The sequence below is a fragment of the Cajanus cajan genome, chromosome 2 (genome assembly GCF_000230855.2).
Source record: "Cajanus cajan strain Asha chromosome 2, NIPB_CcT2T_4, whole genome shotgun sequence".
In the NCBI taxonomy this organism is placed as follows: domain Eukaryota; kingdom Viridiplantae; phylum Streptophyta; class Magnoliopsida; order Fabales; family Fabaceae; genus Cajanus; species Cajanus cajan.
The window spans coordinates 13,268,076-13,285,038 of NC_138518.1; the positions used below are offsets into that span (position 1 = coordinate 13,268,076).

The 16,963-nt window shown below is 35.2% G+C and overlaps 1 protein-coding gene across 2 annotated transcripts; it reads right to left on the minus strand.

Moving 5' to 3' along the window:
* Positions 1–1,077: 1,077 nt before the first annotated feature.
* On the minus strand, positions 1,078–7,940 carry LOC109793873 (2-oxoglutarate-dependent dioxygenase DAO). 2 transcript variants are annotated; one of them, XM_083067933.1, is made up of 3 exons: positions 7,542–7,940; positions 1,610–1,925; positions 1,078–1,424 (listed from the first exon to the last, which is right to left on the minus strand). In XM_083067933.1, exons 1-3 carry the CDS (start codon positions 7,880–7,882, stop codon positions 1,335–1,337), a joined length of 747 nt encoding a protein of 248 aa, XP_082924059.1. In that variant the 5' UTR covers positions 7,883–7,940; the 3' UTR covers positions 1,078–1,334. The 2 variants fall into 2 exon arrangements, with proteins under 2 accessions (XP_082924059.1, XP_020208930.2); XM_020353341.3 differs by having other exon boundaries at positions 1,078–1,515.
* Between the last annotated feature and the right edge of the window lie 9,023 nt (positions 7,941–16,963).

A 16,963-nucleotide genomic window follows, 5' to 3' on the forward strand; every position in this document is an offset into this window, starting at 1 on the left:
TTTGTTTCTAATAAATATTGTGGGCTACATATATTATTTGTAGTATTTATATTAGTTATTTACATTTAGTTGGGCTCAATAAAAGTGATCTAATTTTAGTGAGCCTTTAGACTGCCAACAGGAAAAACTGATATGGGCCCAAATAAGTAGAAACTAGATTTGGCCCGTTAGGGGTTAATGGGAACCCTAATAGGTTTAAAATCATAAAGATGGTCATGGTCCCCAATATGCCAAATTAGAAACACACGTCTCTCTGTCTCCCCATCAGAAGAGTAACATCAAGTCCCATCAAGAAATCCAGTGATTTGGCTGAGGAAGATCATTGCACCAAAAGACTATTCCGCTGCAACCTTTTGATCAACGTCAATGGATACAGGTACGTATTATTATCATTAACTCTGTAATCTGAGACAACGGTTCTTAATATTGATTAATAGAAAATTTCTATTTGGCTTAAGAAATTTTATCCCAACATGAACCTGTATAAATCTTGTTATTTTCCTCTTTCTCATTTATCTCTTATACACTTGCATTATAGTTTGATATAAATTTGCATATGCTGATTGACATCAGTTCATCATTCATAGAGAAATTCGTATTATATTTAGAAAAGGGAATTTGTTCATTCTCATAAATTATTCATAGGCTATCGAATATGCAATAAATATTGCTGAAAATAATTTTTAAAATAAGTGGGACCTAAATGATTCTTTTTAAAAGATCCAACTCTAGGATCTAGCGATACCGACAATATCTCTAATTGTTTCCTAAAACTGTAGTCTTAATTACCTCAAGTAAAAAGATGACACATAAAAAGTATATATAATCATATAATAAATAAGTGAAACTTAATTAAATAAATAAACTTTGATATATGATCTAGATTTATTGGTGATTAACTCATGATATTTTCTCTTGTTTAAGAACAAAAAGCTCCTTACAATATCATAAATCTTAAAAGACTTGTAGGCAAGAAGCAAAAATAACAAGTAGTGTTCCAATCTAATTATCATTTTATAAAATTCACAAAAATTTAGTAATATTATTAAAATGTTACAAAATACCATTTTAGTTGCATTTTTAAAAATGATTTCATTAATATGTAAAATATAGCTAAAAGTCTTTAATAACATAAACTTTATATTACATTTAATAAAATGTCGCAAAAGTATATTAATAAAATTTATTTATATTATTTAACAACATTTTTCTAATAATGTTAAATACCCATTTTGTTGTAATGAGCATTACTCCTATGCATACAAATCACAAATCAATGCGGTATTGATCAAGGACTTCACCGGTTTTCTTTCCTGTGGTGATTCTGAACTCCCTCAATTCTTCATACTTAAATGGACAATAGACTCGTGCATGGTCAAGTTCCACCAACTTTGCTGGGGCCTCAACATTGCCATCTCTTGATGCTAACATAAATGCACCAAATGAATAACGATTAATTGTTTCCTTGCATTGTACACGATGCCTCACATTAAAAAATTTTCCATTACTCCAAGCCTGTATAGAGATATAATAATTTTGAAGAGCACCCAAATATTAAAATAAGGTTCATATGATTCAAATAAATAAAAGCGCTAATAAGTATTCTTACATGTCCAACATCTCCTATAATGCAAAGGAAGGACCCTGGTTTAGTAGGAATTTTCTTAAATGAGTTGGAATCATCCAGCAACTCAAGACCGCTAACAATTTCATCATCTTGAAGTAGAGTGATAAACCCTGTGTCTGAGTGTAGTTCTGCTGCCGTGGTGCCTATATCTTGTGGGGTGAGATTATATTTAATAATCCTAAAAATGAATGGCCAATCCTTGAAATCAATACTCATTATGCCCAAAGACTCAGCCATCTTTTGTGATACATTTGATGCCAAGTCATGGATTGCTTGGCCATATGCCCCTAATATTTGCCTGAGAAGCAAACAAACCCAACTTAATAAATGTTCAAGATATTCCTTGGTTTTTTTCATTAATTTACTTTTTTTTGTCACCGAATAATATATCGATGGCAAAAAGAAAAGAGTAATTTAATGAAAGCATGAAACTAAATAATGCAAGGGCACCTAGTTATTAAAAATCGTGTATTTCACAAAAAGTATAATTCAGTGACTGTAATTTGTGAAGGTGCTGCATGGGGCAATTAAGGAACCTAAATGGTGAGAGGCTACAGTTAGTGGGTCTGTACAAGTAGCAAGAGATCCAAATGATGCGGGAAGCAGGAAAAACACGAGGGCAAGAATAACAAACTAACGTTTGAAGGAATTTGTATGTAGCAATTAAATGATGAAAAAGAGGGGGATGATGCTACTTTCTCTCTCTATGTTGTTGTTTCTGTGAATTCTCTTATAACTACCATTGTGTATCGTCTTCCTTATTTTGGTCACGCATTATTGCTATCATAATACAAAGAGGTTTTTTCATTCCATATATTGATTCTGCCACTCGCAGTAAATCCTAACTTCTTCAATTCGAATGGGTTCACGGTAATATTTGTTGTAGTGGACAGACTTTTGTAGAACACATATTTTACAACTTTAAAATCTAATTATACAAGTGCTTAGGTTGCTGAATTATTCATGAAGATAATGGTTAAACTCCATGGTTTCCCGAAGACATATCACCTACAATCTGATGGTCAATCTGAGGCAGTTAATCGTTGTCTAGAAATGTATCTTTGTTGCTTCACAGATGAGAATCCTAAGGTCTGGACAAAGTTCTTACCATCGGCAGAATTTTGGTATAACATTACATATCACAACAGCACTAGTATGACACCATTTAAAATCGTATATGGAAGAAATCCTCCTCTAGTGGTTAAATATGATCTAGAGTCCAGTGCTTCACATGACATTCACGATTTATTGCAACAACGTGATATCATTCTGGCACAATTAAAATAGAATTTGATCAAAGCACAACAACATATGAAGAAATTTGTTGATTAGAAGAGGCGTCAAGTGGAATTTGAAGTTGGGGACATGGTTTTGGTCAGGTTGCAGCCATATAGACAAAATTCTTTAACTCTAAGGAAGAATTAGAAGTTGGGGTTGAGGTACTTTGGACCATTTCCAATCATTCAACGTGTTGGACCTGTAGCTTACAAGCTATTATTGCTACCTTGTGCCAAGATTCACCCGGTTTTTGCTTGTTCACAATTGAAACTATGTCATGGTGACCATAACTGACCTTATGTTCCCCTACCTATGGTAACTAATGAGATTGGCCCTATTCTGCAACCTTTATCAGTGCTGAAATCACGTATCATTCTCAAAGGTGATCAACAAGTGACTCAAGTTCTCATACAATGGAAAGGCTTGGAAGAGTCCCATGCAACGTTGGAAGATTATGCTGCCATCAAGGAAACTTACTTGGACTTCAACCATGAGGACAAGGTTAATTTTAATGGGGGAGGAAATGTAATATGTGAAGATGCTGCAAGGGCAATTAAGGAACCTAAATATGGTGAAGAGGCTACGATTAGTGGGTCTGTACACGTGGCAAGAGATCCAAATAACTACAAGGAAAATGATGAATTGCGATGGACAAATTGCGACAGTTATCCTGAAACCGTCGTTACTTTGATATTGCGACCCTTCATACAACGGTTTCTCCCAACCGTCGCAAATTTTTTTAACATTGCGACGGTTTCTCCCAAAATCATCGCAAAATTTTCCAACATTGCGAAGCTTTCTACCAACCGTCGCAAAATTTTTCAACATTGCGACGGTTTCTCTCAAAACCGTCGCAAAATTTTCAAACATTGCGATGGTTTCTCCCAACCGTCGCAAAATTTTCAAACATTGCGATGGTTTCTCCCAACCGTCGCAAAATTTTCCAACATTGCGACGGTTCCTCCCAACCGTTGCAATTTACAAGACAAAAATTGAAATAAAAATTCACACAAAGTCATGCACACTCCAAAATTATATAATTTTACTTTCAATAAAAAATAAAATAATAAAATAATAATGAAATGTAATTACATTTAGAAATGTTAAAAAGGAAAAAATACTTTAATATACTATATTAATTTTATTTCTCTATCTTTTAAATTATTTTAGAATAAAATAGTGTTATGTGAATCCTAGGAAGCTAAAAATTTAAAAAAATATATGTTACATTTTTTTATGTGTTAGTGAAATTAATAATACATCTTAATTGTGGATTAAATCGAGAATATTGAAAAAATAATAAATAATTTATAAAATTTATTATTTTAATGGTTAATTAAATATAGATATTTGATAAATTAATTATCTTTTCACAAATAATAACTTAAAAATCACTTCTAGGTTTGAATATAATACACACACATATATATAACCCTTATTTAATTAGAATTTAAAAGTTATTTTTAGTACAAACTAAATATTATTTTGTTCAAAAATTACGGTAAAATTTAATAAAATTTAGGATTAAAAATACATTTAATAGTAGATTAGACCAAAAGTAATATTTTTCTTTTGGAAGTATTATATTATCTTAATAAACTTATATTTTATGAACAATTTTATATATATTTTGTTTAATATGAAATACACAATTATCATCAAAAAGATTATAATATATATATATATATATAGAGAGAGAGAGAGAGAGAGATAGAAAGAGAGAGAGGAGGAATCAAATGTCTCACAAAGTAACTCTTAATAAAGTTATTCCGCTCAATAACTCATAGTATAAGTTAAATTTTATCGATCCAATTATTAAATTAAAAGTTATTAAATTTTACTAATAATTAATATAGAAAAACTTGTTTAGAAAATAAAACAAGGATAAATACATTTTTTGAATTTTGTATCTTATATTTAATATGAATAAATAAATTAAGTTAATTAATAAGTTATTTAAAATGTTAAATTTTAATTTATAAAAATAATATTTTAAAAGAGAAAGGTTATAATAACATCAGTGTAACTTTTACTAAGTATTACACCGCTCAATAAATTTATATTAAATGTGAATTTTATAAATGCAATCGTTAGATTGAAAGTTTTTTACTCTTAGATCATATATAAAAAATTTTATATTAATTCAAGATGATTTGATACTTCATTCTTGTAAAAAAAAAAATTGACGTAATATATACATTTCAAAATATACTAAAATATGAACACTTTGATTACCTTCAAGTTGTTCAATTTTAACAAAATTTGATATAACATATAAAGTGATATGAACTTTCAATCCAACAGTTAGATTTACAAAATTCACATTTAATATAAGATTATTAAGCGGTGTAATACTTAGTAAAAGTTACATCGATGTTATTATAACCTTTCCCATTTTAAAATATATAAATTTATTTAAACTTTTAAATTTATAATTATAATAAATAATTTAAATTATATCATAATATTAATTTTAAATAGAAATAAGTAGATTGTTAATTATAAAAGTAAGTATATATATAAATAAAGATTAATTAAATATAATATAATTATTATTAGTAATGTAATTATTATATATTTATAACGGTTCGGACACACCGGAATGAGAGGGATCCAAAGATAGTATAAGTATGAGATTGTATAGTTGAGAATGACTTAAATGAATTAATTTGTACTACTTATACTGATAACATGTATCTGCTTTTCTGTAGCTTATCTCATCAGAACTCCACAGTTAAGTATGTTTGACTTGGAGTAATACAGGGATGGGTGGCCTTTTGGGAAGTTTCCCAAAAACTGTGTAAGTAAGGAAAAAACATGCTAAAAAGTGAAGTATTGCGAAATAAAATCCTTGAGAAGAATAACAACCGAATTTGAGACGTCTGAAAAATTTAATAAAATAAAAAATAAATATTTAGTGACTGATTTAGAGGTAGTTAGTGCAACGGGTTCTATAAGGGTCGCAATTCCAATTTTGCGATGGTTTGTGCAACGACTCCAGTAACCGTCACAAAATTCACTCGTGACGAACATTTCTGTGACGGTTGGTGAACCGTCGCAATGGTGTCTTTGCGGTAGTTCTAACCGTCCCAATGTAGGTCATATAATTGTCGCAAAATCGTCATTTTCTTGTAGAGAATGATGCGGGAAGCTGGAAAAGCACAAGGGCAAGAATAACAAACTCATGTTTGAAGGAATTTGTGTGTAGCAATTAAATATACAGACTAAGGATATGATGAAAAGGGAGGGGGGAACGATGCTACTTTCTCTTTCTATGTTGTTTCTATGAATTCTCTTATAGCTACCGTTGTGTATCGTCTTCCTTGTTTTGGTCACTCATTATTGCTATCATAATACACAGAGGTTTTTTCATTCCATATATTGATTCTGCCACTCCTAGTGAATCCTAACTTCTTCAATTGTTGCAGTGACAAAGTGGTCTTTTTGTTTCTAATAAACAACCACTTTGTGTTGTATCATTCAAGAGCCGAAGCAATAGAAGAAGTCTCTAAAACAATGAAACAAGAGGAACTCAATGCTATTCCACTCTGATTTTATTTTATTTGAAATCATCCAACTGTTCGGAGATTTATTCCGCTAGGTGAAATTTTACTTATAATACTATGTTTATTGTTGATGAGTTTTTATATACGGTGAAAATCTAATATGATTTCTTTTCTAAATATATCACACTACTAGAAAGTGTCATTTTCCTGCAAATTTTCTTGCAAAAAACTATTCGCAGAAATTTTTTGCGAAAAATAATTTACAGATATTTCTTACAAATTTTGCTACTATTTCAATGATCATAGAAATTTTTTTCCATGGTAAAATTTTGCAGAAAATATTGTAAGAATTTTATTTTGTTTCTTGCAGATTTTCTTGCAAAAATACATTCGCCAGTAATGTTTACTAAATGGTAGAAAAATTTTGCAAGTAACTTTTCCTGCGGATTTTCTTGCAAATTTTAATCCGCAGGAAAAATAAAAAATATTTAAATTTATAAGTTTAATATTTAAAAAAAAAACTTCAAGTCCTACATCGATTGAAAATAAAACAATTCAAGAGTATATAAGTTGGAACAACACTTACCTTACAAGTTGATTTGTATGGTTGAGTGTTAGACTTATAACCTACAATCTTAGAATTTAAAAGATTATGTATCACGTGTTACAGGCATGAAAAAAATGCTTTGAATGAATTCATTGTGAGTATTTGAAAGTTGAAGAATTATTGATAGAATTTATAGTAATTTCTTTAATTTTTTTGTAAAAAATATTCCTGCAAAATTTCTTGCAAAAAAATTTGCAAGAAACTTTCCTGCAAATTTTTTTTGCAAGAAATTTCGCAGGAAAATTTCCTGCGAATTTTAAAATTCGTAAAAATATATTATCCACAAAGGTATTACCTGTAGATAAAATTTCGCAGAAAAATTTGTAGGAACAACGTTTCTTGCAAATTTTTCATAAAAATTCACAAGAAAAATCGCATGTAATAAAAGAAATTTTAGTAGTGTCATTCACATGTGTAAATATAAAATATCTTTCATTTTATCTAACTACTATACTAAGCAAGACCCTAAGACAAATTATAAGAAAAAGCAATGCGTAAAAAAAAACAAAAGAAGAAGAAGAACCTGTGATGGGGTGACACATTCAATTGAGAGCAGAAATCTTGAAGTGCATGGGGTGAAGAATACATGTCATAGATTCCCAAACCCTCGTAAAGAGGACTTGTTACAGTCGATGGCACATAGCCACTTTCAGGGATGATGCTTTTGTTACGCATTTTTATTTCCTTAGGAAGATCATGCAAGTGTTTAGCCACTAATTTCATGTCAGCCATGAGGGTTAGTGGAATGGGGTGGTTCATGATCCTGAAACACCCACATTTCTCGCATGCTTCTCTTAGCTTCTTCAACTCATCTTCATCTGTTAAAAGTTTCTCGAAATCCACCACTGGGATCTTTGCCTCCATCGACCTCTTCTCTTTTCACCTCTCTTTCTTCTTTCTTCTTTCTTCTTGTGCCTTTGTCTTGCTTGTGTGAGCCAGAAAGAAGAAGAAACAACTCTTATTAATTCTCAAGATTGTCGGCAGAAGCAAAATATAATAAAAAATGAAAACTTTATCAAGTAGTTCGCATTAATTCCTTTATAATCCTAATGAATTATATATAATTAAGATAAGATGGGTTACGACATATATAAAATACAAATCAACTATTAATTTTTTTTTAAAGATTTTTAATGTAACTACATATCACCTGTTTCATCTCTAACTATTTCTTCTCTATAAAAAGATATATAAAACACGTGAACAAAAACGAGTTAATGTTACTTATTTTTATATAATAAAACAAATCAAATATTATCGTAATTGATTTTTTTTTTCATTGTTACGATATAATTTTTTTTTATCGAAATAAAATTTAAAAGGTAAAATAATATTTGATTACAATCATATAAAGTTAGTTGGTTAGAGATATAGTACTACAGCCATTATTTTGAGCGCGTGTTACATGTGGTGTAGAAAACCTGAAGATAATTTATCGAAAAGTGTGAGCTGTGACGTAGTGTGAAAACAAAGATATGATATTGGGTGATGCATATGCACTTTATTATCAATTCTTGTTTTTATTGTTTTTACTTTCTATTTTTTTTGAGAAATAATGTTTTGCGAACATAAAAAATTATCCGGCATCTTAAGACAGATATATAAGAGGCAACAGTAACGTGATACGTGATTTGAAGAGATAAAAAAAATGAAAATTTTAAAATGAATAATTAAATGTACCTTTAGGTACTCATAACATTGTTATTGATTTTTAACTACATGCTTTTTTTTATATGGAATAATGAAATTTAGACATCTTAATATAATTTTAAATCCTTCAACAATTTATATCAATATTATTAATAAAGGTGATGTACTTTTTGTGTGTCTATTCTTTATGTATAAATTTAATAATATAAAAAAACTAATAGTTTGAAAAATATTTCATTGACTAAATAGAATATTAAGGGTAGAAGTATCACATTATAATTCTCTAAAATATCAGGACTAAACTTGAAAGTAATTATAAAGAATACTAACTAAAACGAAAATATTTTGAAAGAAACAAAATTCCTATAGCAATGATATAAGAGAAATAATCCCTAACTAAAGCTCTGATGTCACATCATATCAGAGTGATCTCAACATAAAATTCAAACTCTTTTATAATTAAATTCATTTGTTCAAACACAACAAAACAAAATCACAAAAGTAAAAGAAAGAGAAATAATCTTACTTTGATTACCCGTGAAAGAAATGGCTAGGTAGCCACACATACAATAACACACTATAAAACATACATGTAATTCATTAACAATTAATGATTCCACCTATCATGTTATAGTAATCAAACAATAATCATTCAGTCACAATCTATTACATCACATCTTATCTTATATCAAGTCACAATTCAAACACAATACTATGTTCATGCAAGGACAGAACTTTCCTAAATTATATACATGTAGTTCTAATAAAATCTCTTTATCCCTACTTGAAGGTTGAGTAGCATATAAGTTTATGTTAGGTCAAAGCATCACAACACTCTACACTAGGAGAAAATACACTAGTGGCACGTCAAAATTTGTATGTTGGCCCAGTTTCACTCTATGCGCACAAGGTGGTGGGACTAGGGCTCCCAAACCTAGTTATCCCCAAGGTAATAAATCCTAAAGCTTTTACACATGGAGAACCTTTCTTGGTAACCTATTTCACATTGTACTCATCACAAAACACGTTATGCAAATAATACATGTCATACAAACTCTATGCATGGTCACAAAATTCACATTCACATGATTTCACATTTCACAAGTCACATCATTGTTAAGTTATACATAGTCTTACATAATCACTTACACTCATCACATATCACATATGATGGAGAATCATCCTTGAAGACCATAGGACCTTTGACAAGGTCTATAGTTAAAAGACTAGAGGAAACTACTAGAGAGGATTTAAAATATGTGTTCTCCTAGTTGCTTAGTCTTCTATTATATATATTGTGTATAGGTTATTTTTGAGCTTGTATTTTGGGTCATGTAGTATAAGAATATGTCCTTGTATAGTTTTTTTATGGGTGTAATTAGTAGTTTAGAGAAAGTGTAACTAGCTAAAGTCATGATAGACATATTTGGGCTTGGATGGCCCAAATCTTTTCGTGGCCTATAGGTTTGGAAGTCCATTTGCTCATGGAGGTGATTTGGACGTCTAAACCAAGCCAATCTAGCCATCCAAGTTGTTAAATAAGTCACATGGCTTTTAATAGTGACATCTCAAAAACTTGTTAAAAGTAATCTTAGTTTGGTAGTTGTAATGATTAGATTAGGTAGTTGGAGTTAACTTAAGCTAACTTAGGTTATTTATAAACTAGGATAAGCTTAGGTTAGTCCATAAGTTTCTAGATACTTAACTAGGATTGGTTAGCTTAAGTATAAGATAGCTAATCATGGTTACACTTAATCATGGTTAGTCTAACTTGCATCATAAGCCAACCAAATTCTATATATTATTTTTCTTATATTGGATGAATAGTTTTGAGCATTTATTGGAATTGTATGAAATTTTCTCTCTAATTATCTCTCTCAATGCTTGTTTCTCTCATTAAAATTATTCCTTTTCTCTTATCCTCTCTTGAGCGTTGTGATAAATTGAAGAGACTTATCACTCTTCAAGAGTGTGGCATCACCTAAGGGAGATCCTATCTTTTCTTGTGTGTTAGAAATGGCTTATAATATCATTGGAAGCCATTGAAGGAGACTAAAGGAGTCCAAGAAGCTAAAGATATGTCCAATAAGCTTGAAGGAGAAGCTACATCAATCGAGTATCTCCTGAGGTTTCCATCACTTGGTATCAAGATCAAGGTCTTCTTGGTAAACTCTTTCCATAGCTTCTTTGAGTCTTTTTGATTCAGCCACAATGTATATTCCTTGATTGTATTGTGTTTGTATGCATTAGAATTGTTCTTGTGTCACATATATGAATCTATAGAACAATTCACTTTGTCTTGTAGTTTTTGATAATTCATGCATCTATTCATATGAATCAATCTTCATTATGTGTTTTAGGTATTCTATGAACTTGAATTTTCTTTTTAGGTCTTGCTTATATCTTGATTGAATATATTAATTTTTGGTCAAAAAAAAATTCTAAAACAAAAGTGTATGATTGAGTGTTTTTTTTTTTTAAATTTTTTATTCCATGTAGTTTTGTCTAGTTGTTTTATTTAGTCCTCATATGTCATTACTTCCATTGTGTGTCTTTTTATTTTGAATAAACATTACTCTCTATTTTAGTGTCATAAAAATTGCTAGTTGCACCTTATACAAATCTTATAAGTGCTCATTATATGAATCCTGTGCATGTTATTAGATCTAACATGTTCTAGTGTCATATTTTTGTGAACTTCACTGGCTAACTCTTACTTAGCAAGTTAAGGACATAACTTCCTTGAGTCTTTTGTCTTTAATTGAATATTAAAACCTTATTAGAAATTTTGAAAGAAATTATAAAAAGAGGTATACAAAACCAAGAGAAAACTAGAACCAAAACTAGCCTTAAATGTTTTTAAAATTCTCTAGCACACTTACACTCTCTATAGCTTTTTTCTCCACCACTACTAAGACATTTGTTCCTAGTTTCATCCTCTATCTTTAGTTCTCACATTCAATTTAGAAAAAAAAAAATAAAGAACCAAGAAGGCAACCAAAGAAAAAGAATAATAGTATACAAAAAGTTTGTGAAAAAGTGAGAAAACAAAACAAAATTTAGAGCACTTGGCATTGTATTTTTGGAACTTATTTCTTTGCTTTATTCTCTGATTTTAGTGGCTAGACATACCTTTTAATTGTTTAAATTTTTATTTCATTTTCTAATCGACTTTAGAGTCACTTCTAAGACTTTTACTTTGAAAGTTAAGTGTTGAAATTGTACTTTATTTTCTTGCTTTGTGTCTTTTAATATTCTTTGAATTTGTCACTTCTATTTCTACTTGAATATAGCCTTTCTTAATTGTGCTTTTTCAATTTTGGTTGTTGGCTTATTGTCTTTTTTGATTTTGATGGATAATTTGACTTTTTCTTCTTTAACAATTTTTTAGAGTTTCCAAGACATCTTTCTTGTTCGATCTTGTTCCGGCCAAGGGGTGGACTAGGGTTTTTTCCTAGGTCGTGCCTCAAAGCCAGAGCATTCAAAAGTGTGTTCTGCCGTCTCAACTCTAGGGTTTCAGGCTTTATGGTGCGTTGTTCGTGGTCCTCTTGGACCCCGAGGATCAAGGGATTTCCCTAACTGTTCTTATCACGATGATGCGAGATCAACGGGAACGAGCTTAGTCGCGGTCCGACCGACAGGGCCTATACCGAAAATCCAACGAGATAAGTGCCAAGTGGTTCCCTGGTAGGCAAGAGGAATCGAGCTCGCTAAGCCAAGTCGGGCTATGATCGAATAGGCTTGTACTGAACCCTACGTCGGGTTAATGCCGAGAAGGAAATCATGGTCACCTTATTTCCGAGTACCCATAAGGCGAGAGGGTTTAGGGCCTGGCTGCCTAGTCGGGTAATTGCCGAGTATAGGGCTGTTGACGCCCTATCACCGTTAAGGAGATCAGGTCGGTCCACGACCGAGACGGTACACTTGCCTTCCAGCCTTGAGCCTGTGAGGCGAAAAGGCTAAACCGAGTATACCTCTTAACGGCATCGGACATAGGCCGAGAATATGTGTCGGTCCACGACCGAGACGGTACACTTGCCTTCCAGCCTTGAGCCTGTAAGGCGAAAAGGCTAAACCGAGTATACCTCTTAACGGCATCGGACATAGTCCGAGAATATGTGTCGGCCCACGACCGAGACGGTCACTTGCCTTCCAGCCCTGAGCCTATAAGGCGATAGGGCTTAAGGCTTGGCAACCTGATTGTGTATATTTGCCGAGTGGAAAACCAGGTCGGATGGCGACCTGGGCGGTACACTGCGATACTCCAACTCATCACGCGAGACCGCGATTTCCCAAAGCCTGAAAGAGGGTGTCTCTTCACCTTACTCGAGAAAGGACATGTATTTATTGCAAAATCGGCGTTGCAGGGGTGCGAATAATGACTGTGCCACGTGGCCAAACGTGTTGCTAAAGTTAATGGTGTGGCCCCCCCTTTTTTGTCCCTTGGGTTAAGGGTTGCAACGTTCCACACGCGCTACGACCCTTGGGTTTCCCAACTCCACGCGCGACCTTTGGACTCTTATAAATAGGGGTAGCCTTCCTCTTTTGTAATTCCTTTGCTTTTCTTTCTATCTGCGTTCTCTTCTCCGGTGAGGATCTCTGCTCCGTTTTGGAACTACGGTGGTGTACGGCGTGTTGGTGACATTTGTTGAGTGAGAAAGGGTCGTTTTTGTGTCTTTAGGTACGCCTATCTAACCCCCCTTTGGCCTTTCTTGATTATAGAGGACCTTTTAGTTCCCCCTTGTAGTTCAAGTTTGTTTATACCATGGAGGCTATAAGTTATGGAGATGCGTATAAGTGGGTTAAGGATGATGTGCTTTGTGCGTGGATCGATGGCTAGCTTGTGGCACATGAAATCGGGGTCCACTCCTGGCATATCTTTGACGTGCCACGCGAATGCTGACACGTTCGCTTTTAACACTTCAACCAATTTCTCGACATCCTCCTGACTGAGGGATGTACCAACCTTCACCTTCTTTCCCTCCGTCAACGTCACCTCCTTAATGTCTTTCGCAGGGGCTGGTCGGCAATCAAAATGGCTCACTCTGGGGTCTAGGTCGATGGAGTGGACCTCCTGCTCCACCTGTGCCGTATACAGTCGTCTTCGTGCCATCAAACTGTCGCCATAGCATTTCCGGGCCACCTCCTGGTCCACTCGGAGAGTGCCCACAGTACCGTTCGGCAACGGATACTTCACCTTCAGATGGGAAGTAGACACCACCGCTCCTAGCTTGTACAGGGTCGGCCTGCCGATCAGTATACTGTAGGATGACTGCGCGTTGACCACCAGATACCGAACAACCACCGTCTTCATCTGAGCGCCCTGGCCAAAGGTTGTTTCCAGATCGGCATATCCCCTTGCGATGACCTGGTCTCTTGCAAAACCCACTAAAGTTCCTGCATAAGGGATTAGTCGGTCGTTAGGTATCTTCATCCCCTCGAAAGTTTCCCAAAATAAAATGTCAGCGGAGCTTCCCTGGTCAATCAATACACGCTTCACGTTGTACCCCATGACGATCGCCGATACGACGACGGGGTCGTCCTCATGAGGGGCCACTCCCTCATAATCTGAGTCCGAGAACGAAATCACTGGCTGAGTAGGTCGCAGGAACTCCGATAAGGTGAGCACTGACCGAGTGTACCTTTTTCGTGCAGCAGAGGTAATTCCCCCGCCCGCGAAGCCCCCCGCTACGGTGTTGAAATCCCCATGGATTGGTTGCTGATGGGCTTCCGACGGTTTTGCTGGCACGTCTCCGGGAGGAGTTCTCTCTCTACGCCTATCCCTCCCGGTGTCATCTTGCGTACGCCTGGGTCGCCTATCCGACGAGCTTCCCTCCTGCGTTTTCGCTACAAACTCCTTCAGTCGTCCCTCCTTGATCAACCGCTCGATTTGCCTTCCCAGAACGAAACAATTTTCAGTTGAGTGCCCGTGAGTCCTGTGGAACTCACACCACGCGGTTTTGAAAGGGCCCAACTGACGCTCCGTCGCTGCTGGGAACTCAAACAGCGAGGCACTATTAACGTCGTGGAGTATCTATCTCCTGGGAACAGTGAGTGGAGTGAACTTCTCTTCTTCATCGCCCCGCATCCACTCGCCTCTTGACCGACCACCATGATCGGCCTGTCGGTAATTGCCCTCCTTCGCACTGTACCGGTCGCGCCGCTTACTCCAGTCTGACCGAGGTCAGAGATGTTTGTTTCCCTCTTTATTGCTGCCTCCTGCTTCTCGGTTCTCAGCCGCCCTTTTAACAATCTGGTTTTCCTGCGTCTTGATGTGGCTCAAAGCAAAAGCCCTTACCTCCGACATCATTTGACAGTTCGCTCTTTCGAGTGCAATGTCGAAAGCCCCAGACCTCAGACCTTTCTGGAATGCGATAACCGCCATCTTCTCGTCCAATGATGCTATCCTCAAAGAGACCTCATTAAATCTTTGCAGGAAATCTTTCAGAGATTCCTCGCGTTGTTGTTTGAGGTTGAACAAATCCGATGTGATCGGCGGCTTCTTTTTGTTAGCAGCGAATTGCGCCATGAAGAGCCGGCTAAAAACATCAAAATCGGTGATCGCCCGATCCGGGAGACCGCTAAACCAGTCGAGCGCCGCCTTCTTGAGAGTGCCCATGAACAACTTGCAACGGACTTCCATGCTCCCTCCACAGATTAACATTTGAGCCCGGAAGTCCGTCAAGTGCTGACTGGGATCTTGCGTTCCATCGAAAGGCTCGATCTGCGGTATCCGATGATCCCTAGGGATCATCTCGGCCTCTATGGCCTCCAAGAATGGTCGAAAGTCCCTAGGGACCTCCAGCATGACGTCCTCCTCAACAGTCCTAGTACTGGCCGCTATTCTGGCCTGCAGCTCGTCGACTCTTCTCCTTATCTCCTCATTTTCGCGTTGAATGGCCTCCTCTCTCTCCCTGGATCGTGCATTGTCCTCCCTTAAGCCATTGATCATGGCCATCATCTCCTCCATGGTAGGGGGTTGCGAGTTGTTGTTGTTGTTGCCGCCTCTCGCCATGGTAAAGTGTAGGTTTTTTCGTAAGACTTGGGGCGTAGGAAGAGTTTCACCGTAGCCCCACGATGGGCGCCAAAATGTTCCGGCCAAGGGGTGGACTAGGGTTTTTTCCTAGGTCGTGCCTCAAAGCCAAAGCATTCAAAAGTGTGTTCTGCCGTCTCAACTCTAGGGTTTCAGGCTTTATGGTGCGTTGTTCGTGGGCCTCTTGGACCCCGAGGATCAAGGGATTTCCCTAACTGTTCTTATCACGATGATGCGAGATCAACGAGAACGAGCTTAGTCGGGGTCCGACCGACAGGGCCTATACCGAAAATCCAACGAGATATGTGCCGAGTGGTTCCCTGGTAGGCAAGAGGAATCGAGCTCGCTAAGCCAAGTCGGGCTATGACCGAATAGGCTTGTACTGAACCCTACGTCGGGTTAATGCCAAGAAGGAAATCATGGTCACCTTATTTCCGAGTACCCATAAGGCGAGAGGGTTTAGGGCCTGGCTGCCTAGTCGGGTAATTGCCGAGTATAGGGCTGTTGACGCCCTATCACCGTTAAGGAGATCAGGTCGGTCCACGACCGAGACGGTACAGATCTATTAAGGAATAAAACATTTAATGGAATTTAATGTTAGTCTCACTTAAAAAGTACACGTTTAATACATAATGACACAGACTATATATTTCATCAGATGTTCTTCATCTTACAAACAATATACATTTTTCACTTTGTTTAATATAGAATATTTTGCAGATAATTCAATTTGTTTAAAATAAAATTTTTCATTTATTATAATTAAAACTTGAGGGAAGCAAGATCATTTCTTGACTTAACAATCTCCCCCTTTTTTTGGTGACAAACATACTTTAAAAAATTCAACCTTGTTTTATTATTGAAAGATATTTTCTTTGATAAGATGAAATGAATTTTGTGACACCCTTACTACCCCCAACACATATATTATAATAATGTAAATAAAACTAACAAATTTTTTCAACATTGGTAAAAAGATTCACATAAAATCCTTCAAAAATATTCTTCAATATCCAAAATAATTGAAAATGAAACCTAAGAGGTTACAAAATGTTTTCAAAATAATAAGTACAACTCCAAATACATATAAAAATCCATATCCTAGAAATCCTCTACTCCGATGTCACAATATCAGAGCACACTCACAACTCAACTGTTGGCATTCTGGATGCCACTCATAACCGGATCTTCCTCACCTAAAACATCCACAAATTGTACAGTGAGAAAAGAGAACATCTATATGTAAAGCACACAAGAAAACA